The 27,156-nt window shown below is 47.2% G+C and overlaps 2 protein-coding genes across 5 annotated transcripts in view; one reads left to right on the forward strand and one right to left on the reverse strand.

Annotated features, from left to right (window-relative positions):
- The first annotated feature begins 1,904 nt into the window (after nucleotides 1-1,904).
- ACSF2 (acyl-CoA synthetase family member 2) overlaps nucleotides 1,905-27,156 on the forward strand; it is a 36,037-nt gene continuing 10,785 nt past the window's right edge. For 2 of the 3 annotated variants that reach the window (XM_077188372.1, XM_054645046.2), the window contains exons 1-10: nucleotides 1,905-2,107; nucleotides 7,456-7,651; nucleotides 9,362-9,490; nucleotides 10,447-10,500; nucleotides 13,038-13,156; nucleotides 13,382-13,544; nucleotides 13,954-14,049; nucleotides 14,953-15,101; nucleotides 15,732-15,823; nucleotides 16,899-16,975. In XM_077188372.1, coding sequence (XP_077044487.1) covers nucleotides 1,920-2,107; nucleotides 7,456-7,651; nucleotides 9,362-9,490; nucleotides 10,447-10,500; nucleotides 13,038-13,156; nucleotides 13,382-13,544; nucleotides 13,954-14,049; nucleotides 14,953-15,101; nucleotides 15,732-15,823; nucleotides 16,899-16,975 — 1,263 coding nt within the window. In that variant the 5' untranslated portion in view covers nucleotides 1,905-1,919. Of the gene's footprint in view, nucleotides 2,108-3,289; nucleotides 3,417-7,455; nucleotides 7,652-9,361; nucleotides 9,491-10,446; nucleotides 10,501-13,037; nucleotides 13,157-13,381; nucleotides 13,545-13,953; nucleotides 14,050-14,952; nucleotides 15,102-15,731; nucleotides 15,824-16,898; nucleotides 16,976-27,156 lie in introns of all 3 variants that reach the window. The other variant, XM_077188373.1, reaches the window with a different exon arrangement.
- On the reverse strand, nucleotides 18,212-26,390 carry CHAD (chondroadherin). 2 transcript variants are annotated; one of them, XM_054645047.2, is made up of 4 exons: nucleotides 25,497-26,390; nucleotides 21,716-21,879; nucleotides 21,407-21,552; nucleotides 18,212-19,163 (listed from the first exon to the last, which is right to left on the reverse strand). In XM_054645047.2, the coding sequence occupies exons 1-3, from the start codon at nucleotides 26,373-26,375 to the stop codon at nucleotides 21,411-21,413; spliced, it is 1,185 nt and encodes a 394-aa protein (XP_054501022.1). In that variant the 5' UTR covers nucleotides 26,376-26,390; the 3' UTR covers nucleotides 18,212-19,163; nucleotides 21,407-21,410. The 2 variants fall into 2 exon arrangements, with proteins under 2 accessions (XP_054501022.1, XP_077044490.1); XM_077188375.1 differs by having other exon boundaries at nucleotides 18,212-19,166.

The following is a 27,156-nucleotide window of genomic DNA, read 5'->3' on the forward strand; positions in this document are numbered from 1 at the left end:
CCCCCCATACCTAAGCTTTTCACAGCAATGTTTGTTGTTGGAGGGAAGGGCCAGAGAGGACTTGCTCCAGAGAGTGGTGAGGAAGGCAAATCTCCAAGGCAGGCACTGATTACTGACCCACCCGTTACCCTGAGCCAGCAAGGGATTCATGTGATGTGCTGTGCTGTTCCCTTCCATGGCTGGGAGGCACCAAATACAGTCCTGCTCTGGAGAACAAAACCCAGCGGGGCTCTGAGGGGGCTTGAGCAAGACCCTTTGCATATGTAGGAAAGGTCTTTGTCAATGCAATGCTACAGAGACTGAAATCTGTGTTTTCATAAATCCAAGAGCCATTGGCTCCTAGCAAAGCCAAACAAGGGTGTAGATGGTTACAAAACCTACCTACTTACTTGTGATTAACAGATTTTAAAATCTTGATTAGAAATGAATGGTACCTTATGCAATGGTGTATGAAATGCTACTGCTTCAGGGGTCCTTTGCTTTGCTCTTTAGCCAAAACCAATACAATCTCAAACAAACACACCCAAATGTTAAGGTCACATTAATTTCTGCATAATTCTTGGCTTCATTCTTTCTTTGACCAGGATTCACCCTCTGGGCTAATGATCATAATGTGGGAAGATCAGGCCAAAAGTCATTTTTATTTTTATTTATTACAGGTTTGCATCAATTTTTTTTTTCCTCAGTGGTTATACAATACTGAGAGCTCTAATGCTCCATCAGCACAAGGACAGTTGCTCTGCTCTGGCCAAACGGTGGAAGGACAACTTCTGGCCACAGATGTCACATAGCTTTACATCCCCTGTAGGAATCCAGAAACTCACCTCGTTGCTGAGTTCAGTGGGACTGACTGGAAGAGGCTAGAAAGACTTTGAAGTTCCAGAAGACAAAGACAAAGCATAGCACAAGGCACATCTGTGCACTCTGTTAGGGGTTGCAAGAACATTAGCAAGGAGAAGGGAGCAGGAAATGCAGAGGGAAGTGGGATGAACACAGTTGATCTAATTGTGATCGAACAATCCTTACTGGGCCTGAGCTGACCATGCCAGCTTGGGGTTAGAGACCATTCCCAGACTCTTTGAAGATCTCTGTGACTCCTCTGCAGCCAAGGCAAATTTTTTACATTTCAAGGGAAAAAAGTCTCCCTTTCCGTAACAAAGAAGACATTGTCACTGCTGCCACCAAACAAATTCCTTGTGAACTAGATGCACATTGGGGAAAATCTTGTATTTCTACAAGTGTCAGACACTAGAGATCTGGTGGCAGTTGATTTTTCACTCTGTTACAAGCACATTTTTGGCTTTGATGTCTGAGATTCCCCATTCTGAGGTTGATATTTGTGCTCTTGTTCATCAGCACCATTGTGCTTGATGTGATACAGATACACTGTGTCACCTCTTCAGCATCAGTGCTGCTGGAGAGCTCAACAGCACCACACTCCTTACCTGGTGCCTGCCCACACCTCTGCACTTAGGTGAGGGGGTCTCAGCTAGCCCAGCCCCGGAGCAGCTCTGCAGTTCCTAGCTGGTCTCTTCTCCACAGGGAGTGCCTAAAGATGGTGGTGGGGTGCCAACTGATAACTTACTGAGGAGATAGGGCTGGAGGCCAGATCGTGACTCACAGGGCTAGGGCACCAAGTGATACAAGTGGAGACAGGTGGAGGCAAATGATGGTGTTTCTCTTGCACCAAAGTCCATCTCTACTCATTCGAGTGGAGGGGCTTATTCGGGGTGTAACAGTGGTTCAGTCAGGCTGGTGGAACAGGCTGGGAAGAAGAGATAATGGAGTGGAAATGTACAGGGAAGAAATTGTGGTGGACAGCTTGGGCTGGGGACCGGCAGAGGGCCTCCTCCCGGCCGGCGAACGGTCCCGGGACCGCGGGGAGCCGCGGGCGGGGCGGAGCGGGACCGGGGCGGGCCATGGAGCGCAGCGCCCCCGAGCACCGAGCGACGGGACGGGACAGGACAGAACGGGCCGGGTCGGGGCGTGCCGGGTGCTCGGGTGCTGCCGCCGCTGAAGGAATGGCCACGGCCCGCCTGGCAGCGCTGTCCCGGGCACTGCAGCTCCTCCGCCGGGCGGGCGAGCGGTGGGGAGCCCCGCGGGGCAGGTAGGGATGGGCTGTGGAACGGGAGGTGCGGGCTGTAGGGGCGGAGGGCTGTGGGGCTGTAGGGGGTGGGTAACTGTAGGGGACTGCGGCTGAAAGGGATAGGAATTAAAGCGGAAAGGGGGCTATGGATGAGAAGGAATAGGGGCTATAGGGGATCGAGGGGCTGTGGATGAGAAGATATGGGGGCAATAGGGGGCAGAGGGCTCTGGGGTTGGGGATCTGTAGGGCACAGAGGCTTCAGAGGATGGAAACTATGTGTGATGGGGGCCAGGGACTATAGGGCAGCTGCAGAGTGCTGTGGGTGTCCAGCTAGGCCAGTGGCTGCATGCAGGGAGGGCATATTAGTCTCAATGTTTAACCCTTGCATCCCCTAAACCGCCTCCAAAGTGGCAGAAGGCAGGCTGTATCCCCTGGATCTGCTTAGCTCCCCCTTGGGAGTGGGCCGGGGCAGGCATGAGTCCTGAACAGCAGGCAAAGGGAAGTGGAGGCATTGCAAGGGCTGAACTTTGTGCAGCAGCTCCATCTAGATTGCAGCAATGTGAAATGTATCAAATGGCTTCCTCAACCTCTTTCAGGGCTCTGACTTGCAATCAGTGTCCCTGTCCCCCTGTGGTCCTGCAGCCCCCAGGGAGCTGAGTGACCCAGCAGGTCTGGGACACCAAGAAGCTCTGGGACTTGGGAAGTCAGGCCAGTTCTTTGCCTGGCTTTTCTTCAGCGCTGCCTTTTGGAGCAAGTTCATGTAAAAAGAAAAAAAAAAAAAAAAACGAAATGGGAAGTTTCTGGCTTTGGGAAAGGGTCTGAAGGATTAGCTGATATTCAGAGTAATAATCACTGGGATGAATGACTTCCAGTGAGCAATTCCAAGAACCGGGTGGCCTTGTTTTTCCCAGACAGGGTTTAGGTGGGTTTTTTCAGCTGGTTTGACATTAGGAGTGAAGTGTTGAAGCCACTTCATCATAGGTGTGTGAAGATTGTCTTCTCAGAATCTGTTCTTAGGAAATAGGATGAGAAGGGAAGCATGACAGTGTTCACTGCAGCTCATTTCTGCCCAGAATTGAAACTGAGGGGCAAGAACACAAAGCCCTTGGAGAGAGAGAGCATGTACTTAGAGAGTAAACTCTAGTAATGTTATAAAAAAAGTTTATTGAATTCTGCTCCTAGGCTTGTTTATCCTTTTGGCAGGGAGAGTGCAGAGGGCAGAGAGGTACAGTGGAAAACAAAACCAGAAAGTTGCTGCAAGAGGAGTCTGAAAACCCTGGGAACCTCATCTCTCCTTAAATGAAAATAATAATAATATTTTTAAAAAGTAGTAAGTATCTGATTAACTCTTTAGTCAATAGATTAAAGCAGAAGTGAGGACAGAGCAGAGTTAATTTTCACCACCCTTTAATTGCAGTCATATTACAGAAAAGACCCAAATGCTCTTGTTTTGGGGAGAGATGTTCTTGGTAGATGTCCATGAGCCAAGGAACTGGCAGAATCTGTGACCCTCTCCAAGTATGAACTCTGTATTTGGGACAATTCCCAGGCTCTGGGAAGGCAGGGCCTTTCCCACAGGCGCAGATGTGATGGCACCACAGGGCTGGTCAATGTCCTTCACATTACAAAGGGGACAGTAGCGTACACTCCCTTGTTTTCTCTCTCATCCCTTTTGATAATTTCTGTAGAGACTGGTAAAGAGTTAAAGGTGAAAACAGAGCTGGTTATCTTATGTCAACAACTCCAGACTGTTGATTTGGGCTGTTCAGAGAAAAATACAAACAGCTCCTAGGATTAGCCCAGAGTGTTTACCTCAGTCTTATCATTTCTGCTCCCTGCCATCAGGCAGAAGAGCTCTGGGATTGCTGGGATTTGGCTGCTCTCCCACCTTTTGCAGGGAAAAGGAGGAGGATGCATTCTTCCCAGATCTCTGATGTCTCTCTGTTGAGCTGCGTTGCTGAATTTGAGGGTTCTGGAGTTTTGTATGAACAGCCTGTGAATGAGGCTGGCTCACTTGCAGGCCGTCTTGCTGCTGAAATGTGCTGGTAACAAAAGGCATGTGCTCTCCAAAAGCCATGGTTTACAGTGCTGACGCCCAAGAGCAAGCACAGTTTTATCTGCTCTCCTTTGGCTGAGTCAGGGAAATGAGAGCTGGTGTAATATCCGACCATGGGTCTTGTTTTATCTCCAGCAGCACCAGATGCTTTGTAGGAAGAGGTGAAGGGTGAATTGCTTGTTTTCTGTAACAAAGATGAACACAGGGGTTATTTCTAAATCTTTTGGACCCTTTCTTTCTAGAGGTCTCTTGATACATTCTCTCAGATCAGATACATACCCTTGCTGCTGGCTGTAGGTAGGAGGGAGACCAGCCCTATGTGATTTCCAGCATGATGCTGCTGATGATGAACATATCCTGTGTCTGCCTCCTTCATTCCACTCCCGACCCCCAGTGCTTCCAAAAGGCTGCTGTGTTTTATCCCACACCTTTCACTTCTGCCACTGTCAAAGTGACACAGAAATGCTGAAGCACATGTGAATGTCAGACCAGAATTTGGGGAGCTCAGACTCAATGGCAGTTGAGAATTTTTCTTAATGCATTTGAAGAAATTGAGTTACTGCTTTGAGAAGAGTCAGTGACTCTGGCTTATGAGCATGAGATATCTTAGCCTTCTTAGCCTCTAATTTCAGCCTCATCATTTGCTGATGCTTTAATTTGAAAATGTGAATACTTGGGACCTCTGAGAGCAAGCTGTGTTCACAGTGTGAAATACTGCTGTATTTTCTCAGCATTTCTCAGCATGTGGCTTTGTAATGATATCTTTTACTACTCTTTGATGCACTATCATCCTCATGTTTGGGGGTAGGGAGGAAGCCAAACCATGAAACCTGGAGCTTTGTGCCTTCTTGCATTTAGTGTAAAAGTCTGGTTCTGAAAAGTCAGTGAAACCTTTTGGCTCTTCAGGTCTGGAAAATATTGAGCCAGTAAGCCCAGAGAGCCTGATCTGTGTAATGCTTTGTCAAGACATGACAGTGTAAGATATTCCCCTTTTCACTGGCAGTGCAGGGCTGGGCAAGTGCCTCTTTGAAGGCTGACTGCAGAGTGCAGGAGACTGTTTCAGCTGGTCACTTTGGGTTCTGATTGAATTTCCTCAATCTGAATTTTGTAGTATTTCTTCCTCTCCCCAGTCTCTTTCTGTGATGGTCTTTTGTTGTTTATTTTTCCCCGTGCTGAGCCTGCTTGGCTCCCAGTGCCCCCTGAGATGATGCTGGGGGGAAGAGCTCTTGCACAACCAGGTCAGCAGTTGCTCCCTGCCCTCTCCAGCCCTTCCTGGGCAGGAAATTTAGGGACAGGCTCTGCTGACACCGGACATGACTTGGCTTGAGGGAGATGAGAGTGTGACTGGCCCCATTAAGCGTTTTAACGAGCAACCTCTGCCCTCATGAGCTATGACAGGAGTCAGGGACTTCTTCAGTCTCCATTTCAACCAGCAAGTGGCTGTGGGTGGCTGTACTGGCTTTTACTGCTTTCCTAGGAGCATTCATCCTGCCCTTGCTTTAGGGAGAATTTTTTCTACTTTTTGATTTATAGAACTGATGTTTATAAAGGCCTTTCTTCAGAGCTGTCTTTCATCTCCTTGCTTATACACATGCTTTGCCCAGGAGTTTTCAAGCAATAGAAGGAAGTTCAGTTTAGCACTTGTCCTCCCTCCTCCTCAGGCAGTCTTACAGCCTTGATGTGAGTTGCCCAAGAGCTTGGTGAGAAGGGATGTCTGAACAGAGCCCGTGGGTGTTTGCACAATCCTCCCTCTGCCGAAAAGCAGGGGGGAAAAAGGGTCAGGTCATTCACTGTCTCTTGGAGCTGTACTCCCCCGAGGGTAAAATCTAGCTTTTGTTCTCTGAACACCGCCTTTCACTCCACATAGGAGGTAACTGCAGGCTCAGGCTTGTTTCTTGTGGGCAGGAAAACAAATCATTTGTCGCAGTAACACCAAGTCTTTGCAGAATATTGATCCCATAGTAGATGGGCATTTAGGCTGAGCTATTTTTCCTCTTTAACGCAGGGATTTCCCCATGATACACTGCATTATAACAGCCTCTGTGCTATGCACTCTGCAAATGTACCTTGGCCCTGTCCCTCCTGGTTGTCTCCTAATGTTGGAATGGAGGAGCTGAAGTCATGGAGAAAGGCAGAGAGGAAATGAGGGAGGCTGCCTGGGGAGGAAGACAGCGTGTTGGGAGGTGGCTGCTGGAGTAGAGGGTGGTTTGTAGGAGATGGAGAGAGAAATCAAGGTAGGAATTGCAGTGCTCAGGAGCTGGGGTTCGAGGGGAGATTGCTGCATTTCCATCGATGATCAGACCTCAGGGAAAGCCTTAATGATTTTAAAATGATTTTCCCTATTATTGCTTCTCTTGACTCATTGACCTCCCCCTTGGCCTCCAGCACAATGTCTCAGTGCTTCTACCCTGCCTGATTTTTACTTCTCAAACCCATCCCAGCTCTCCTCCTTCCTACCTGTCTCAAATTTGCAGTGGGGGCCATCTCCTCCCTTCTGTGGTATTGCCTTTGCACTTCTCCCCCCTCATTTCGCTGGTAGCTCCTCTTTTTATTGCTGCTGTTTCAGTTCCATAAACTCTTTGCATTCCAGCTGTCAGAGATGGAATGTGTACAGCTGATTGCTCTTGTAAACACAGAACATTCCTTTGTGGACACCTCAGTTACAGCTTAGCTTCTCTGAACTCTTCTAAACAGTTTTCATTCTGCAGGATTAGACTCTTCTCTGCTGATTGTTTTGGAGAATGACCTCTTTAATTTTAATTCTCTCTTTCTCATTTGTTTGCTCTTTTCAGCCAGCTGAGAGAGTTTATCTACAAACTGATTTGGCTGTGTTACTTCACAGCTATTTATACTTTTTAATGTTGCAGAAAGACCAAGCCCAGTTGCCATCTCTCCGTGAACTGCAGAGCCCATATTCTGTCCAGGCATGCTGATATATCTGTGTAGTTTTCAGTGCAGGAGAATGATGGTCGGAACAGGCTGTGCCAGCTCTACAGGGCTGGTGCAGGCTCCTCCACCAGGTGTCCCATGGAGGGATGGATGCTCTGCCTGTTCTGCCTGCTGGTATAGACACACATGTGCGTGCCCTGGGGGTACCAAGGTTGTCCATGTGCCCCAAGCCACTGCAAAAACCTTCCAAGTCCTTTGGAAGTCTTCCTGATCTTGACCCACTGAAGCAGCTGCCTGTGGTTCCCACTGGTGCAGGAATGTGCATCAGGTATTCCCAATGCCATTGGCAGGCTGATAATCCCTCCAGATGGGGAGAACTGTATTGACAGGTAATATTAAATAGCCTCTTCTTTTTTTTTCCCAGTGCCCTGCACACAAAGATGCCCTCTGTGTCTCCCAAGGTGACCAACAGCTACATCCAGGGACCCACAGACATTCCCCTTCTTGACAAAACCGTGGGCCAGTGCCTGGAGGAGACTGTGGAGCGCTTTCCTGACCGCGAGGCCTTGGTCTTTTGCCAGGATGGGGTTCGGAAGACATTTGCTCAGTTCAAAGAGGAGGTGAGTGCCTTGTTCATCCCTCAGGGGTTTGGATGACAGCGGCAAGTGTGATGGAGGAATGGGAAACATTTTCAGTTTCATTGCTCAGCTCAGGACTGAGATGAGTTGCGTGGGGCCCTTCATGCTGGTGCAGAGATAGGCATGTGCTGCCTTCATCCTTCTCCGAGCCTTGGGATGAAAGGGGGGAGGTGGCATATGCAAAATGCTAACATCCCATAATGAACATTCATACTTAAAAATTATCACACTTATCTGATGGGTTATGGGCTGAGTCATGGTGCTTTTCTCAATTAGAGTAGACTCCACCTTTTGGATTAGTCACTCTGGCTATCAGAGGTTCTGAGTGTGGGGAAGATTTTTATCCAAGCCTGAAGGCAGTGGAGCAAAGTAAAGGGCTAGGGCTCAATATCATATTGAGCACAGATGTGTGTGGGTGTGTGCATATATGAATATATGGTTCTGTTTTTGGAATGGAGGGACTAACTACCTGGAAAGTTTCTAATAAATGTATCAAATGATCTTTGATAGGAAAGAATTGTTTGGTAGGTTTTTAGGCTTACTATGGCTTTGGTCACATCCATTCACATAAACAAGGTTAGCTGTATTCACCCTAATTTTAAGAAGTAGGTCGTAATTCAGAACTAAATCAAATTGTTCCTTAAATTCCTATCTCCTACAAGGCAGATTTTATAAATTCAGAGAACTGAACAAAACTATAAAACCTTTCCCAAATGCCTCAATGTATTTATACATACATTTGTGAACCTGAAACATGCTTACCACCCTGCAAAATAAAGTAGTTGTTAATATAGTGGCTGAACTTGAGTTAACAAATCACAGAATCACAGAATCAATAATGCTGGAAAAGGTTTCAAAGACTGAGACTTTGGCCAATCACAACACTGTCAAGTCGGTCAGAGTAATGAGTGCAACATCAGTCATTTCTTTAAGGCCTCCAGAGACAGGGACTCCAACACCTTGCTGGGAAGTCCTTTCCAATATTTAATATTTTACCTTTTCAGTGAAGAAATTCCTCCTGTTTCTAGCCTGACCCTAGCCTGGTGCAGTTTGTGGCCACTTCCTCTCATCCTGAACCTTGTAACCCGGGAGCAGACTCTGCCTGCCCCCTGGCTGCACTCTTGTCAGGGAGTTGTGGAGAGGAAGAAGGTCCCCTCTGATCCTCCTTTTCTCCAGGCTGAGCCCCTCCAACTTCCCCAGTCACTCCTCACAGGAATTATGAGGACAGGAACCCAGAACTGGTCAAAAATCACTTGATAGAATTTTCTTCATCCAAATCCTTTTTGAAGTAAGTGATACCCAGAAAGGAGATAGATCCAACAGTGTGGATGGGCCCGGCATATGGGTAAGGCTTGGTCCTAAGTGGAATTGATGAGAAACTTGGCAATAAATAGTCTTTGGGCAAGAAGTAACTTGCAACAACATAATTGCCTATTTTGATTTCCTTCCTACTTTGTTGTATTGTTCCAGGTTTGTTATTTTTATGCTTTCAGTCAACCTGCTCAGCAGGGGCTGGTCTGTGCTCCAGGCTCAGAAGCTGCTGCAGGCATGGGCTGATGGACTGTTCTGGGGAGACACAGTCTGTTGCATTTCAATTACAAAGATGATGCTTTTTCTCCAGAAAGCAGTGCCTGGAGACCAATATCCCCCACTGCATCCTGTGTGTGATCCTCAGGCTCTTGTATTTTTCAGGTGGACCAAGCAGCAGCTGGACTTCTGGCCCTTGGCCTGAGGAAGGGAGACCGGCTGGGAATGTGGGGACCCAATAAATACGAGTGGGTTCTTATGCAGTTTGCAACTGCCCAGGCAGGAATCATCCTGGTAAGGATTTTGCTTTTAGCAGTCTGTTGGGAAAGGAAATAGAAACAAAGAAGCAACAGGAAATACTGGAGATTAAAGTTTGTTTGTTTTTCCATGCTCTTCCCTAGCATGTCATCTATAGCTGAATCAATTATTTTAGGAAGACCTGTGCAGCTCTCTGCATCTTCATCCTCCATTCTCTAGGGAAGCAGGCTGCAGAGGGAGGAGGAGAAAAAAAGTGCTTACAACAGCTCTTAATAGGAGATGTGCTTTTCTCTACAGGACCATTTTTATGTGGGATGTTGCTGCCCTAACCAGTTACCAGCTGTTTAGATCCCTTTGAAATGTATTGCTCCATGGAACAAACGCTCACTTAAAAATCTCATCCAGGCTGCATATGCCTAAAGCCAATTTTCATTTGATTGCATGAAAATACACCTTATTTAGGCAGTGTACTGTGTTGAGGTCTGTACCCTGCCTTCTGCTCCATTTCCTTCATCCTGGTTCATTCCAGTGTCTGCAGGAATAGGGTGGAAGGGTGCGGCTCTGTAGGAACCTGTGGGTGAATTTAACTCCAGTGGCCACTCTGTAGAGAGCTGGGTAGAAGGTGTTATCATGATTGTCCATCAAGAAACCCGACTTGCACAAGAATTTTGGTCTAGTTTAGTGGATTGGATCAGCTAGATAACTGGATCAACCCCTGTGAGACAGGAGGTCTGTTTTCTGTTCCTGAAGCTCTGTTTTGACTATGTGACTTCACATAAATCTCTTTTGCAATTGTTTTCTTTCACACAAACACAGAATTCAGATATATTTTCTGTGAATGCAGAATCCCTGTGGTGGTGAGCTGTTAGTTCTGTGTTGGAGGAGAGGCTCTGAGTATGGCTTAACCCTGGAGGAACTTTTCTGTTGGAGTCTGTGCTAGCGGGGAGCATGTTCAAGGCAAGGTGATCAAATTCTTGTTTCTGGCTCTTCAGGTATCTGTGAATCCAGCCTACCAGGCCTCTGAGCTGGAGTTCGTCCTCAGGAAGGTTCGTATGGCATGAACTGTCTATTGAAGGGGATTAGTGGGGACATGGTGCAGATGAGCCGCTCAAGATTTGGGTGTATGGGAAGAGCTGGCTGGAGAGCAGGGCTCGTGTTGGATGTGTGCAGGGGATGAAGTTGCAATTCTGTGGCCACATTTCTTGCTGTGGCTGCCACCCTGTCTGATGGAAACTACTGTATCCTTCTCATCCCTCTCTCTCTGCTAACAGCCGGGTACTGCCAGTACTACCCCAACCCAGCCCCCACTGTCAGCAATCATTTACCAGGGAATGGGGAAAAAATGTAGGACTTGATACCTCCTCTTTGCCCCTCCTGCTCAGGGCAAAAATCACCAGCTGGAATCTCAACCTTGAAAGTAGAACCTCAGAAAGGACCTCATTTTAACCTCAGAAAGGACCAGTCTACTTGGTAGCTTGATTTCTCCTTCCCAGGTTTGTCCAAGGCTGGCTGGCCTTGGATTTAAGCTGTTTTAAGTCCTAGGTATTGCCACTGTTTAAAATCTCTCTGCTGTCTGATCCTGCTATTTCATCTACCCTTGAATACTTCCCTGGGTTTGAGTTTGTGACGTGCAGAACACTGATCAATTTAAACTGTTCAGGCTCCCTTGCTCAAATAATGAGGAATTCAGATTATTAAATATTTGATGGCTAAAAATTAAGATTAAGCAGCTAATTTTTTCATTGTGATTTGTTCAGCTATAAATGAAAGGCTGATATTAGAAGAGAGAGAGCCACTTCTGAATGTTCCCAGCACCACCCAAGTTATTTTTGCCTAGAAAGTGGATAATTTTTAGCAAAATTCTTTTGTATCAGTAACTGTGTAATGGGTTGCTGGGCTGAAGTTTGAATTCTTGTTGCATCCTGTCTTTAATCCTCTCAGCAGTCCTGCTGGTCACTCCTGTTCTCATGCATAGGGGTTGAACTCACTGCTGCAGTGGAGCACCATCTCTTCCAGGCTGGATGTCCTTGGGCTTTTCTGTCCTATTGGAACTCTGTTCTTCCCTTTTTCCCCAGCAAGGCTTTTGTTTTCATCTCCTCTGATTTTCTTCTCTAATGTAATCTGTAATGTTGATGGGATAAGAGCAGAAATGTGCTTCAGCTCCATTGGGAATTGCTCCTGTCTTTCCCTTCCAGATTTGCCAGCATTCCCAGCTTTGTTATGCACCTTTGACACTGGGATCTCTGGAGTTCCTCATCACCCTAAGGATTTGTTTGTGTTTGCATTTATTTATTTGCATAATAAAATTTCTGAAGACTTTAGGGCTTTTCCTATTGGATCCTGTCCATCTGTGCAGTCCGATTGGTATCTATGGAAATATGTGTGGAATAATCATTCCTTGGATTCCTACTGTATTTCCAGGGCTTGGTAAAAGCAAACTGATATCAAGTTTTCATATTTTACATTCTTTGAAGACAGATCTGCTGCCATTCAGGTTGAGACCATGTGGGAGAGGAGGCCCAACCAGAGACTCTTTATCTTGTACAACATCAGCCCTTCAACCTGCCCTCCTCTCCCCACACAACATCTATTTTTCAGAGCTGGTTCAACCAAAATTGTAGTTTAAAGGAATTAGTAGTAAAAAGTTGCAGAGGCCCAAAACAGCCTCAGTCCCCTGGGTTCTGGGCAGCCTGTTCCAGAAAATAGAGCAAATGTTTATCTTCCTTTCTGACAAAGCTCAGAGGGTACTTACAAATAATTTATTGGAGTAGCCTTTGTCTCCTTATTTCCCAGACTCTGGGAAAATAATGAGAACAGCTGAATAAATATGTAAATAGTTTATTCGACACAAATAAATTTTTTGGAAGATGAAAACAGTTTGCAAATCTGGGTCAAATTCAGAAAAATCTTCACTGCTGAAAAAGAAACAAAAATTCTTGGAGTAATTAAGGTGTTTTGTTTTGGGATTATGTAAATGTAAGAGTTGAATGAAAAATGTTTTCATTTTCAAAATAGCTAGTGCTTTAAAAAGAGGTGGAAAATTCTCAGAAAAAGGAATACCTCAAAAATTCCACAAAACAAACTTAGCTTGATTTAAGAGGCAGATTTTGGAAATCCTTGTTTTTCCAAATTTCCTCAAAAATCTTCATTCCAGATCAACACAAATTAACTTGTTTTGACTTTATTTATTTATTTATTCATATTTTGGGACTGGGCTTTTTCTTTTAGATTTGAGACTCATAATCTGAAAAATCAGTTGTTTGCCTTGTGCTCACAACAAAGGGTGTCAGTCCTGGGCAAGGAGGGAACCTTAGGCTACAGCTCTAATTTCTTGACCAGCAAAAATCATCCTGAATCCAGCACTGAGGAAGAGCAAAGCACTGGCTGCACAGCTGGATCCAGGCTTGGGATGTTGGTGTGCAGTGGCAGCACAGCACTGCTTTGGGAATGCACAGCTGTAAGGGCTCATTTGCTTTAGTCATTGGGGAACCTCCCTGTTCCTGTACTGGGAGTGGCTGCTCTTTATCATGTCCTGACCAACAACCCGACAAAGCTGTTCATGAGTTTCTGTCTTCCTTCACAGGTTGGCTGTAAGGCACTGGTGTTTCCCAGTCAATTTAAAACACAGAAATATTATGATATTCTAAAGCAGTCATGTCCCGAGCTAGAAAAATCCAGTCCAGGGGGAATAAAGAGCAAAAGGTGAGTTAGGAACATCTGGTGTCTTTGCACTGACCTCACAGCCGTGTCCTGCCTTGTGTCCCCTCAGCTGCACAACACAGGTTTTGCTGAAGAAGGACTCATAGGAGGTCTCATCTGAAGAGAACAAATTAGCCTGGCCTAGAGGTTTGCCCTGACCAGTGTGTGCCTGTCTGGGTACTTTTCTCCTTGTTCTTTTATTGTTGATGGTATTTTTCTCTCTGCCAGGCTACCTGACTTATCCATTGTCATCATGTGTGACTCGAAGCTTCCTGGCACCTTCCACATGGATGAAGTGGTGCAGGCTGGGGACAGCAGCCACCTGAAGCAGCTCAGGGCCGTGCAGCAGATGCTGTCCTGCAATGAGCCCATCAACATCCAGTTCACTTCGGTAGGTGCCCTGCCAGCTCCATGCCCTGGGGTTGGGTTCCTCACTGGGAGCACGGGGAAAGATGTGTGCAATGCCACACATCACATTTTCTTCCCATTTCCCTCTGAGACCAAGCTTCCAGCTTCTGCAGTAGGATGGAAAAAGTGTTCTACCATTTCCCCTTCTTCCATTCTTTTTGTTCAGCCCTTTGTCAAGGGCTGATGGAGATGAGACAGTGCCAGGTGAACTCTGTTCAGCTGAAATTGGGCTATTTTTTGGGATTCAGGTGCTGTTAAAAAAGTAAAACCAATCTCCCAGGTCTGATAGGAGAAAAAAGTGGAAGATCACCCCAGAGTCTGCCAGGAGGAATCTCCCCTGAGCTCATCCTCAGAAAAGGTGGTGTTATTGCATAATTCCCTGTGTCTTCCAGGGAACAACGGGAAGCCCTAAAGGAGCCACCCTCTCCCACAGGAACATTGTGAATAATGCCTATTTGGTTGGTCTGAGGCTGGGGATCACAGACCAGGTGGGTTTGGTGGGAACAGGGTTTGGGGAGGCCTTCACTGCAATGGAGAGACCACATGTGGAGAATGCTGGTGTTCACTTAGTGGAAGGGCAGAATGTTTTACTGCAAATGACATTGAGGGATATTAATGCATAACATTTTGCATTTCAAGGGACTTCATTGATCTTTCATTTTAGTTTCATGTGAAGGGGGTTTTTTAGGCAAAAAAGCTATCTTTTTGTGGGGGAAAAACATAAAATTAATTACTTTTCATTTTGGTGAATACTCATTTCAAATAATTACAAGACTCTGGATGTTAGCTTTGTATTCTTTCGACTGAGGTTTTAATTTGACTTACATGACTTGGTTTCATGTCATGTTTGCAGTCTTATAACTCTTATTGGGATATGATCTCTCTTTTTGTGGTTTCTTAAAGAAAATGTTAAAGACAAATATTTTCTTTTGAAGTTCTGAAGTACTTATTTCTAACATATCAGCTTTGATCCAGAGAATAGATGAGTTGTCTCAATCAGTCTTCAGAGCCTTTGGTGATTTAAAAAAAAAAGAACGTAAAATGAATAGCATGTGCCAAATCCTGCACTTTTCATGCCTGTCACAGCACTCCCATTTGTCTCTTTTGGTATATAATGTATGAACAATAGCAGACCAAGGAGTCCAGCAAAGAAGAGACATTGCAAAATTACAGGATGAAATATTGACATTAAAAACTTCCCAAGCTGATTTTTATTAAAGGCAGGATATGTCAGTTGTGTTTTCAACTAACAGGAGCACAGTGGACTGTCAGATTTCCAGCCAAGGGGATCAGGAAAATGTCACTGCTCAGATCTTTGCTCTTCAGCAGGGAGATGGGCTGGACACACACTGGGAGGTCTCCTCTCCTCACTGTTTTCTGGTTGATCCCAGGAGAGTCGCTGTGCGCTCCCTGCGCCTCTCTACCACTGCCTGGCGTCGGTGGGAGGCTGCATGGTGATGGCTCTGCATGGCACCTCCTGCATCTTCTCATCACCCAGCTTCGAGGGCAAGGCTGTGCTGGAGGCCGTGTCTCGAGAGAAGTGAGAGCCTGTTTTGCTAAGGAGCAGTTCTTGGCTCGTGGCTCTGCTCCTTCCCTTGCCCCACCTGCCAGGACCTTGCTTGTGCTCTTCCTTCCCACAGTGGGAGAAGCAGATTTGCTGCTGCACTCAATTGCCCAGGCACTTCAGGAACCAAAGTCTGCCTTTTCAGCTGTGCTTGGGAGTGTGTCATCCTTCTTCTGAAATTAAGGAATCCTTCCTGTCACCATAGGGCTTTGCTTGGGAAGCATAGTGCTGTCTTGGTTTGCTGTGGCTGCTGTGTTTTCACAGCTGAGCACCTGCCCTCCTTTTCCAAGTCCAGCTCTGCTGCTGGGATAGTGTTTCCATGTTGTTCCTCAAGTACAGCTTGGGAAAGAAAAGATGCTGTCTGCATCATACATGTACATATGTCTCTGTATTTTATGCAGATGTATATCTGTGTATGCTGATGAACAGCACATCTGCTGTGCCTGCCTCCGTGCTGCTGCTCTGCAGCCCCAGATGGGACAGGAGGGGATGGGACAGGAGGGGATGGGACAGGACGGGATGGGACAGGACGGGATGGGTGCTGGGCTAGGGCTGCCCCCAGTTTCCACCTCTGCAGCTTTGCCTTTTTATCCCTTCTTTCTCAAGATGCTCTTTCCTCCTTGGCACACCCACCATGTTCATAGACATACTCTCCCAGCCGGACTTTGACTCCTATGACCTGTCAACTCTCCGGGGAGGTAAGTCCCAGAATTCAAATGGAAAAATCCTGAGAACCAGGATATTCCTGGTTCCCTGCTGGGAGGCCATATTTTTAGTTTTGTGAGCACACATCTCTTCTGATGGGAAGAATTTAGTTGCATGAGCCTTGTGTTTCCCCTGTTAATTTGATGCTACACTTCTTTTCCTTGGGGAATCTTTCCATCATTATGTATTTTAGGACTCCTTCATCTGAAGGCAGTCTAAGGAAGGACCTTTCTATTTTAGCTGCAAGGGGAGGAGTCAGGAAGAGCTTGATTTTCCTTGTCCCTCCAACCACCACCATGTGGCAGCAGATGCTTTCTGTGTCTCAGACTAGTGCAGTCCGTAAAGCAGAGCCAAGCTCGGATTTCTTTCTCAAATCTGAAGTTTCCTGCTTGTTTCTGAAGTCATTCATCCTCATGCTGGAGGGTGTGATACCATGTGCTGGAGGAGCTTCCTCTCTTGTCCCAGCCCACCTTGGAAATAGCTGGGCAGACCACCTGTCCTTTTGAGGCAATAATAGTGCGGAGAGAAGGTGGTCCTGGAGCATAAGGAAATATTTTAGCAAGTTACCTAATCATCTCTGCTATGTGCAGAACAATCCCGTCTTCATCCTGTACCCCACCAAAGCTTACCTATTACCCTGCTCTTTTGCTCTGTCATCCTAGGTTGGAACAGGTGGCAGTGGGATCTACCCTCTCCCAAAAGGGCTGCTCTGTGCAAGGCAAGAGGAAAGGTTTTTGGTTTTATGGTGATGATCAATGAGAGTGTTTGTCCCACTATAAAACTGTGTCTCTTTCTGCTATGAATCTTTCCATTTTTGGGGAAATGTAGGTTGGACTAGGTTTGAGTTACAGAGTTTATTTTCCTGTTGAGAAAGGCAAATTGGCCTTGCTGCAGCCTTTGCTTCTAGAACAACTAGGATCTGTATAAAAAGATTTAGGAAGTATTTTGACAGGAACCAGTGTATCCCACAGGTCTTGCCAGCATTACATTTGAGAGTGGAGAGCCATTTGAGGGACCACTCCTGGGAATAAATAGCTAGTTTCCAAAGTATTTTCCTCTTCCTTCCAGGAATTATTGGAGGTTCTCCTGTTCCCCCTGAGATCCTGAGGACAATTATCACCAAGATGCACATGCCAGAGGTTGTGGTGAGTTGTGGTGGCTGTGACCAGACCTGCAAGGGGTGTTGGTCATGGTGAGACGCCGAGTTTGGGTTCTCTGGATCACAGTGGTACCTGGTGGTCCTGGAGCTGCTGGGATCAGGCTGAAGAGGGAAGGCTCAGAAAACCTGGAAGACAGAAGTGGGGGTTCTGCCTGGTTGCTGCTGAGGTGTCTGGGGAGGAAGCTTCAGAAGAAGACAAGGCATCACATTCAATGTCATTAAGTGAAATTCTGCTGCTCATTTCAAAACTTTTACTGACATTCAGTTGTACACACTGCCAGGATTATGGTGGCAGAGGCAATGCTGGTTCATGCTGGTGCAGGTGGGTGCTTGGTGTGGAGCTGTCAAGTTTCTTTGCCCATCCTGGATTTCCTGTGGATGTAAAACCTCATTGCGTGGTTTTTGTCATGTCTGAGTCAGGTCGTGGGAATGGTGCCATCCACGTGTGCAGCACCAAATGCTGCACTGCTAGAAGGGGAGCATGTGCTGGGCCATGTGTCCTGCTGCTCCACCACCCTAGGCCTGTGCAAGAGCCACCAGCATGTGCTGCATGTGGGGGACAGGCCACCAGCAAGGGGGTCAGTGACCCTCTAGGTGGCACATTTCCTAGGCATGTCCTGCCATCTGCATGCAGGATGCATGCAGAATGGCTGAGCCAGAAAAGGACTATTTTGTTTTGCCCTAAAGGAAATTAATTTGGTACCATGCTGCTTCCCAAGGCTGAGGAAGCAGCCAGTAGTGATGGATAAACATGTGGGTCTGGGAGTCAGATTAGGGTGTTGTTGTTGGCAGACCCCGACTGCACCAGCAGTAGGGTTTTACAGGGACAACTCTGTGCTCTGCCACAGACCAGGGGAATCCAGGGCATCCGTCCTGAAGCTGTCTTGGATGCAGCCAGGTTTTTTTCCCGGATATGATGCTCTTAATGCTGAGCTGGAAACACCAGGGTTGGTGCTGCTGCTTGAGGTCTGTCAGGTGACAGCTACCTATTTTCATAGTAAAATTGAGTTTGGCCTCACAAAATATTTTCAAGCATTACTGTGAGAGCCCAGGACTCATTAGGTGTCACATGTTCCCATTTTGTAGCAAGAGAAATAATAAAACCCTCCCAAACAGTTGCTCTGCCCATGGGATAAAGAGGATTAAGTCTATATTTGTGCCACTGGTCTCATGTCACTGCTGATCCCTCCAGCCCTCAGACAGACACACAGAGACTTGTTGATTTCATCTTTGCAGCAAGAGCTTTATACAGAAGATGTACATAAGAAAATATACAATTCGATTTCTATATAGGAGGCAGGGGAGTTTTCACCCTCTTAAAGGTCATTTACACTGTTACAGAGGAATAAATAGACATATATTTATATAACTCTTCAGGATTAAAAAACATAGTTGAATTGCAACTGTGGCTTTGAAATAGCTGTGACAATAAACCATAGTCATCTTGGTGTCCTGCTAGATCCTCTGGAGTATGGGTGGGAAGGAGAGGAGGGGTGCCTGAGCCAACTGCACCATGCACACCTTCTCCTCTTGGACATCTTGGTGACCCCACAGAGTGGGAGGGAAATCCAGTCTTTAGATGGCTCCAGTTTTGGAGGTTCCCAGTACTGTTTCCCTTAAAGGATTTCTGGCCAATTTTGGGAGATTGCTGCCTCAGGGCCACTGGCTCTTGGTCACTACTTCACCTGTCCCCTTAGCCCTGGCCTGCAGGGATCCCCTCTGTGGGAAGGCAGGGGAGTCTCTTTGCATGGGTTGAGACCAATTTTCCTTATCAAGCAGCTGGGGAGGGATGCTCCTACCTTCCCATTTGCTCCCTCTCCTCTGGAATGGGAGAGACAGCAACCAGCTGGTTGATCAGGAATGTGGATTCTATTTCTTCTGGGAAAGATGACTGTGTTTTACCAGCAGGATCTAGCTTAGCTTGTCTTAGTGTGGTCATGCATAGTTTAGTTTTTAAAGAGGCCTCTTTTAAAATACATAGATGTCAGAAAAGATTGAGAAGGTGGATTCCATCCTTGTGATCAGCAGAGAAGCAGGGATTCAGAGGAGGCTGCAGGTGTTCATATATATCAGAAGTGTTTCCTGACAGGTAGGAGAAGCTCAAGGAAGACTCAGAAGTCAGTAGTTTTCTGATGGTTGAAGTGACCGGTCACCAGGACGGGCCATACTGGAGCCTGCTAGCATTAAAAAAGAGAGAAGGCCACACCTTTAAGGGGATTTTTCCAGCAGAGCAGTAAACTTCTAACATTTGTCTATTTTTAAACCAGTGGATGAAGCCCATACTTGAAAATGAAGAGTTTGGAGTCAAGGGGCTGTTACAACTTCCCACGGCAGAGGAAATGGGTTCGTCCTATCTCTGAGCTACTCTGCCAACTCTCTGTGTGACTCCTGAGGATCTTATCCAAAGTGCTGGTGGTCAAGGAACACTTCCTTGGCAAAGGAAGGAAACCCAGAATGAAATCTTCAAGAGTAGTGGAGTATTTTGATGCCCTAATTCTGAAACTCCAGGGCAGGTGTAGTCTTAGAAACTACCAAGCAGCTTTTCATCTTAAATGTAGCCAGTGCCCCAAGTCAGTCCTCATCCCTGAAATACAGACCCCTGTATATGACAGCTGCCTGGCTCTCAAGGGGTGCATGATGAAATCAGAGACACTTTCATAAAATTCATTCTCACCACACTGGAGTGGGTTTGTGTACCTGTATTTTGGCACTGACAAAGGCACTCAGTGAAGGCACTGAGCTTTGTCTTCTGCAAGACTGGAATAAATAGTTTTCTATTTCATTAGCACTTGTAAACCTGTTTGAGGGAGCTGGATGGAAAGTGCTACAGGAAAAAAACCAACAGGTATTATTGTCATGGTTTTCTTATTCTCACCATGGAGGAGTGAACTGGGATTGAGTTCAGGCAGGGAAAGAAGATTAAGAACAGTCAGACCTGTAAATAAACTATGTTTAAGTAGGGTGGTTTAGAAAACTGAAGTTTTTCCATGCTTAGAGCAGAACTTTTCCTGCCCTGTATGGAATGACTGGTATTTCCATCTCTAATCCATAAAACCCTCTGGCACTACAAGAGAAATAACCACTTTAGAAAGGCACAGAGCAGCTGGCATAATCCCTGACATTTTGGTCATAAATTTCCTTTCTCCACCCTGATGTGCATATCCTTATTGAAGTGGGGATCAAAAGGCCATAACATGGCACAATGCCCACCTCTTTTCATACAATGCAGTGCAGGATCACTGCACTTTCTTTAACAAATGAGCAAAGGTCCCTTCCCCAAGAGCTTACAAACTTGCAGGCTCATTCAAAGTCCTCTGGAATCTATACAAACTCCAGACCTATTTCTGGGATGGGAAAAAGTAAAATGCTGGGGGTGGAGTGATGACAGTTGTGGCTTTTTTGCTTCTCTGCAGGCTGAACTTAATACCCCTGGTAGTTTCCAGCTGTGGAAGGTGTCTGTGTGATCAGTTTTCACAGCTGATGTTTGCCTTGGTAGCTGTCGGCAAAAGCTCATTGCTGGAGGGGAAGGCAGCCTGGTGTCTGAATCACCTCCTGGCTCAGGACACCTTACCCAAAGAATATTTCCTATCTTGAACCTCCCTCCTCTGGGATACTCATTTGAAGGCAACAGACGTTTTTAAATACCTGACTGTCTTGGAGGGAATTGTAGTTGTGGAAAAGGAAGTGCTGAACCAAGAGCTGCTCCTTATGAAAGATATCTACTTTCCTATGGGCTGGGGAGTCTGGGGCAAGACTTCCCAGCAATGCCCTGTCCTGAATTTCACACCAGACCTGGAGAACCTATATAGGGCAAAGGGCTGGGCATCTCCAGTTGGTTAGAAAAGTAAAGCTTGTGTGGTCCCAGCTCAGGGTAGGAGTCAGCTAAATCCACCCTTGTTTTGATATATAGTGTTTATCCCTTTTGCATAACAATTACATCTTGACTTGATATGGGGCTTTGGTGTTAGGACAGGGTGCATGTCACCATAGTGCCCGAAGCATGATTGAGGCTTAAACCCTGTTACAGTGTAGGGCTTTTGGTTTTTTTCCTTACGTACAGTGATTGCTGCAAAAAGAGATAAATTTTTCCCATGTTGCAATAGAAGCTCTGAAGACTTCAAAATTATTCTGTGTGTATTTTCAGGATTCTTACTTCTCTATTTCATATTTATTTACATGTTTTGCCCCAGGCCTGTCTTTAGCCCTATATTTTTTTCACAGAGCTGATTCCATCCCTGATGCTACAGGCAGGTTCTCTGCTCTGGGAGCTCATGGAGCCAGGAGATAGTGCAGCTCTGAGCAGAGACATCTATGGGTGGATGGATAAGCTGCTGTAAGCCAAACCCTGGTGGCGTTTAAGACTGATGCCACCAAAGGTGCTGGGGCTTCTGTTGCAACTAAAAGGGAACCATCTTACGTGTTTAATGGCGGCTCCCCTTCCTGGATCTCTTGGTGGGCAGCTTGCAGGAGCGGAGGGCCGGGGTGTCCCTGATGGGCTGTCCCCGGTGCTGGGCTGGGGTGGAGCACGTGTCCTCAGCACGGGTGCGGTTGCCTTTCAGCCACCTGTGACACAGGGAGGAAGGAAGAGAGGAACTTGAAAAAGGGGCAAACCACGGACATCAGAGAGCAGGGTGGGGAGAGAGCTGCCGAGTGTGACAGCAGTGTCCTGGCACAGCTCGGGGGCCCAAGCAGACCCCGGGGAGCGCGGGGTGTGGCGGTGCCGTACTTGCGCAGAGGTGCCAGCTGGCAGCTGCAGTGCCAGGGGTTTCGGGAGATTGTCAGCGTCTCCATTTTGTCAAAAGGGAAGTTTCGGGGCAGTTGGGTGAGCCGGTTGTTCTCCACGTGGGCGGTTTTCAGCACGGTCACACCAGCAAATGCGTTGTCTGCAAACTGAAGCACAGAGGTTTCTGGTAAGGAACGTGGAGCTGGGGAATGAGAACTCCAAACATGGGGGCCTCTATTCCAGACTTTGAGTGTCATAAGAACAAGGCACTGGGACATGCTGCCTGGAGAAGTTGTCAATGGGCTATCCCTGGAAGCATTCAAGGTCAGGATGGACAGGGCTTGGAGCAACCTGGTTCCCATCTCCGGGGCTTTTGGAAAGGGATGATCTTTAATGCCCCTTCCAACCCAGGCTATTCTATCATTCTGTGAAGCATGGAGAGAGCAAGAGAAGAAGCTTTGAATGGGGAGCTGGCTTGCTGGATGCTCTGTACACTTGAGAGGCAGCAGGCTGGTGGGCTCATGGTTGATGGAGTCTCCTACAGGGAGACCTACATCCCAAATCCATGTGGGATTGTCTTTGCAGCCACATCCCTAAATAAATTTAAATCTGGCAACCCTTTTTTATTTTTGAGCAATAATTCTCCATTCAAAATGAAGATATATTCTGGTATATTCCTTTCTAAGGCTGGAAATCCTCCCAAGGCCTGTTGCCTTGCCTGGAGCAACTGAAGGAGGAGCGTTTGTGGCCTCTGAAGGGGCTGTAGACTTTGGCAGTGCCTGGGGGCTCTGAGTGGAAATTTACTCTTGGCATTTGAGCAATGTAGAAATACAGGCAGGTTTCCAGCACCTCAGCCTCTTCCATTTTTTCTCATTTCCAGTGAGATTTTTGTAAGGGATGCTGTAAAATTTGTGCTTTCTTGGTTGACAGGGAGGCTTTAAAGTAGAACCTCCCTTAAGAAAGCTGCTAAAAAGCAAGAGAGGCTGTAGATCTGACTCTGCAGCTCTCTCCTCTCTTCCCTGAAGTCTCATCCCTGATGTTTTCCAGCCCATGGTTACTCAAGTTGGAAAGTTGTTGAAAGCAAACCCCTCAACAGGAACTTCCATGGCAGTGATGGACTGGGGAGGTGCTCCCTGACAAAGCACAAAGCTCTTCTTTGCTATGACAAACCATTTCTTCCCCCTCTCAAAGTGGGGGGAGAGCTTTCTCTAAAGGTTGGAGAGGACACTCACTAGGTCTTCCCAAAGCCCCAGGACCTGTGCTCCCATTTCTGAAAAGAACCTTGCACTTCTCATGGACCATGAGGGTGTGTTCATGCTCTCTAAGCTGAAAGGCTTGACAGAGGGAATGCACTATTTTAAGCTGTGAACTTTTGTCATCTTCCAAATTAAGCTTTGCTGGATGGGATAAGAGCTTAGCTAGGAGACTCCCAGATCCCTGTAGCTGTTAGACAGTCAGCATTGCTGGTCTTCTCCTTCCAAAACCGAGCTGACCTCAGGAGGCTGGACTGTGCTGATAGTGGAGCTGCTCTAAGGGATGCTGGCACGCCATGCAGAGGGGCGGGAGGGCTGGACAGTGCTGTTACTGTCTCAGCTGCTCATTCCTCTTCCAGCCCCATGAGAAGAGTTCACATCTGCTGCTAACAGCTCCAGAGCTGCCTGCCAGACCGTGTCTTTGGGAAGAAAGGGGTGATTTTTGTCCCTTATTTAGATGGAGGATTACTGCTAAGTTATTTTACACTGAATACACAGACAGGGGTGCCTGTCTCATGTTGAGGTACAAGGAGGGTCCTGGCCTGTGCAACACAGCCCTGTTGGGTCCAGTGTGGGTCTGTGATGCTGGGGGGAAATGGGAGCTCTGTGCTGGAGGGTCTTCCTTTTGCTCAGATGTAATTTAGGCTGGAGTAGAATTGCGTGGGTTTACTCTTGATCAGCTCAAAAATCTTGCAGCCATGCAGGGAAGAGCTAAGGATAGCATGTTTGTGAAGGAGAAAGGGCTGCAGTAAAGATGCTGGCAGCACTTAGAGCATTTGGTGGTGATTTCCTGGATCGTGCAGCCTCTGTGATTAATGTGTGTTAGTTAGTTAGATTAATGTGCAAAGTTCACACGTGGGCTGTTTGGGTATGAGACCTTTGAGGATTTGAAGGGAAAATGTGCTGGAAGCTTTCTATTTGCAAGCCCTAAAGCTGCAGAAGCCACCCCTATTAGTGCTGATCCCATAAACTGATGTCCTTTTGGGCTGCTGTGGAGGAAAGGAGGCACTGGCTGCACAAGAGCCTTTTAAGGTGGTCACTGTAAAACAAAAAAAAAGTCCTTTTTGCTGGCTAGAATTGTTAACCATTGCTTCTTGGTCAAACAAAGGATGCTTATTTCCCTGGAACACCACCAAGTTTAATTTCTTCAACATATAACTTGGAACTCTGATATCTCTAGCTGGTACAATGTTATGCTGCAATATTTGACTGAAAGTGCCTTAGAACTGAGTCTACAGAAGTGCTGTCAGACAACATCTGAGGTCTTGCCTAGTAGAGGCATTCAGGATTAAAACCATTGCCATTAACCTGGAGAGGTTTATGCTCAGAGTGGACAAGGGCTTAAATACTGAAGTTATTACTCAACTGGTTTAGTTAGTGTTGTTCTGCACCTGGACAGGCCATAATTCCAGTTTTTGAGCTTTTTGGAATTCTATCTCCCTTTGAAAACTCTGGTTTTATGCATTTCTTGTAGCTTTCATGTGATCTGCTCATCATCGTGAGACTGTCTGAGTTGTGAAGAAATTCTCTTTTTCATCATAACTTCCTGCATGTGGTGGGTGTTGCTTTGCAGTGCAGTCCCAGCCTGGCTCACCTGGACTGTCTTTGGTCTTCCTGGCAAAGCATTACCCCAGGGAGAACTGTTCTGTTCTGCCTGCAGCTCCCTCTCTTTCCAGCCATGGAGGATTCACCCAGGACATCAGGCTGCATCAGGATGCTGTGCTGGGTTCTGCAGCACTGCCAGGCTTTTCAAAGGTCCTAATACAAGGGATTCCCTGAGCGTGATACTCCTGCCTGTGGATCCTGCTTTCTCACAGAAAAAGGAGTGGGTTGTTTTTCCCTTCAGGATACCTGAATGTCCTTCCTCCCCTCCAGTGGGAACAGGGCTCCTTTGTAAGATGCTGCGAGAGTTCCTTTTGAGACAGCATCAATAAACAAACCTTTCTTTGTAACGTGTCAGGTTGGGAGGCAGTGGGGAGGTGAAGGTCTGTACCCCTACCTATCTGCAAGGCAGGGGTAAGAAACCAGGACTGTTCACAGCCCCTCCAAGGAACCTCCCTCTTCCAATCTATAGCAGGTACCTGGGCTGAGCAAAGGAGGCAGAGCAGTTCAGCTCTGCAAGGTGGAAGTGCCCTCCACTATGAGGGACATGCTCACCTCTCATCCCTCACCTTGTGTCTGTGAATATGGAAGGTTACTAATTGATCTGGAGCATCCCAGATACCTTTCTCAGTGTCCAGTGTCACCTCCAGCTTGGGAGGGAATGCACTGCCTTGCATCCATCCAGAGGGCTTAATCAGCTCCAGATAATTTGGTTTTGTATAAATAACAGAGGGGTGGGGTGTGCTCTCTCATTCCTCACTTGAGCCACATCAGGGTGTAGTCAGTGCCTTGCTGCCTGCAGAGCCTACAGACCTGCACTTCCCCTCTCCTCTGTAAGGGAGGGTCAGCAAACCAAGGGCGTTGTAAAGAGGAAGAAAAGCAAGCCCCATATTTCTGATCTGAAGCAAGTGGAAGGAGAAGGAACTCACCTTCTTCAGTTTCATGTTGTCCAGGTGGAGTGTCTGCAGGTATCGCCCGAAGGACTGGAAGGCGTTGTCAGGGATGACCTCAATTGGGTTATGAGAAAGTTTCAGTTCCTCCAGCACTCTCAGCTTACTCATTGCATTCACAGGGTAGCTGCTCAGCTGGTTCTTGTCCAGGTGGAGGACAGCAAGGTTTTCTACATCCTCCATGGCCCCAGGTAGGAGGTTGGTGAGGGCGTTGTCGGAGAGGAAGAGCCAGCGCAGATCTTTAGCCCCATTGAAGACCCCTGGTTTCAGCTCCTGGATTTTATTGCTGCCCAAGTGCAGGATGAAGAGGTTGACAAGAGGGGAGAGGAGCCCTTTGGATAGGTCTGGGATCTTGTTCTTGTCCAGGTACAGGTAGGTGAGATCAGAGAGATCATCAAAGGCTCCTGGCTTTATGACACTGATCTGGTTGTCGGTGAGATAGAGGTAGACCAGGCTCTTGAGCCCCCGGAAGGCTCCGGTGGAGATCTCCTTGATCCGAGAGCTCTGGAGGTGCAGGGACACCAGCTTTTTCATGTCACGGAAGCCGTTGGTCGGCAGGATGGGGAAGTTGTTCTTCTGCAGGTTGAGAAGCCGTGTCTGCTCAGGCACTTTGGGGATCTTCTTCAGCCCTGCGTTGTCACAGATGACGTGCTGCAGGTCTCCGCCGTGGCAGTGGCAGCTGGGGGGACATGCCTGCATGGTGGAGACGAAACATGCCAGCAGGCTGAGGACACTGAGGAGGAAGCCTGACCCCTTCATGGTCAGATCTGGAATTAAGTGTGGTGGGAAGAGAAGCAGGAGGAGGAGAGTGATGGGTGGGAGAGAGAGAGAGAGAGAGTGTAACCGGGTTTGCAGCATACTGAACACAGCCCTATTTATAATGTTATTAAAAAGCAAAATCCCTTCCCACAAACCACAGGCAGCAGCCAGTTGGAAACAACTGGCTTTGGGAACTTACTGTGAGCTTAACCCCTTGGCACCAGGCAGAGGAGTGTCCACGGCCCTGCCTGGCCCTGCTGCTGAGCGATGTGCAGGAGCAGTTTTCATCTCTGGAGGAAAATGGGAGGCAAATACTCAGGAAGAACCAATGCAGACTTGCTCTGTGGAGACCCTCCCTGGTCCCTGCTGAGCAGGGCCCAGATTCATCTGCAGGGGAGAAAACAGCCTGCTTTGGTTGAGCAGCATAGCAGGGAGCACTGCAGAGCTCCACAACCACCTTCTGCTGGAGCTTCCAGCAGATTCTGGGGTTCTGCTTAGCCTCAGCTGGTTTGGGGAGAAGCATCGGGTCCTGTTCTCACAGAGGAAGGGTTCTGGTGGGGGGTGGGATGCCTTTTTTCACTGATTCAAGAGGAGTTTGCCTAAACAGGGATTGGAGAAGGTGGGAGTGCCACAGGATCATGCCAAAGGCCAACAGTGCAGCAGTTGCTCTTGCAATGCAAAATTTTGGTTGAATACTTCCAGATCTAGGCTGCATTGAAGAGCTGGCTAGGAAAGGGAGTGCAAAGACAGTCTTAATTTCTTTTCTTTCTATGTCTTTTCTTATGAACAGTTGAGGATAATATGGTCATGGTCAGGATGCCTGGTGCCTTCCAACAAGGGATGGGGCAGCATCAGAGCCTGCAGGGAAGTGGTGGGATAT

Source organism: Agelaius phoeniceus, chromosome 19, assembly GCF_051311805.1.
Source record: "Agelaius phoeniceus isolate bAgePho1 chromosome 19, bAgePho1.hap1, whole genome shotgun sequence".
NCBI lineage: Eukaryota > Metazoa > Chordata > Aves > Passeriformes > Icteridae > Agelaius > Agelaius phoeniceus.

What these genes read in the sequence shown, in the direction of transcription:
- CHAD (XM_054645047.2), bottom strand. Translation starts at nt 26,375, where the DNA reads ATGCTGCAAACCCGGTTACACTCTCTCTCTCTCTCTCTCCCACCCATC. An exon ending in ACAACATGAAACTGAAGAAG is followed by an intron (nt 21,880 to 25,496) that starts GTGAGTTCCTTC and finishes TCTGTGCTTCAG; the next exon opens with TTTGCAGACAACGCATTTGC. An exon ending in CAGCTGGCACCTCTGCGCAA is followed by an intron (nt 21,553 to 21,715) that starts GTACGGCACCGC and finishes CCTGTGTCACAG; the next exon opens with GTGGCTGAAAGGCAACCGCA.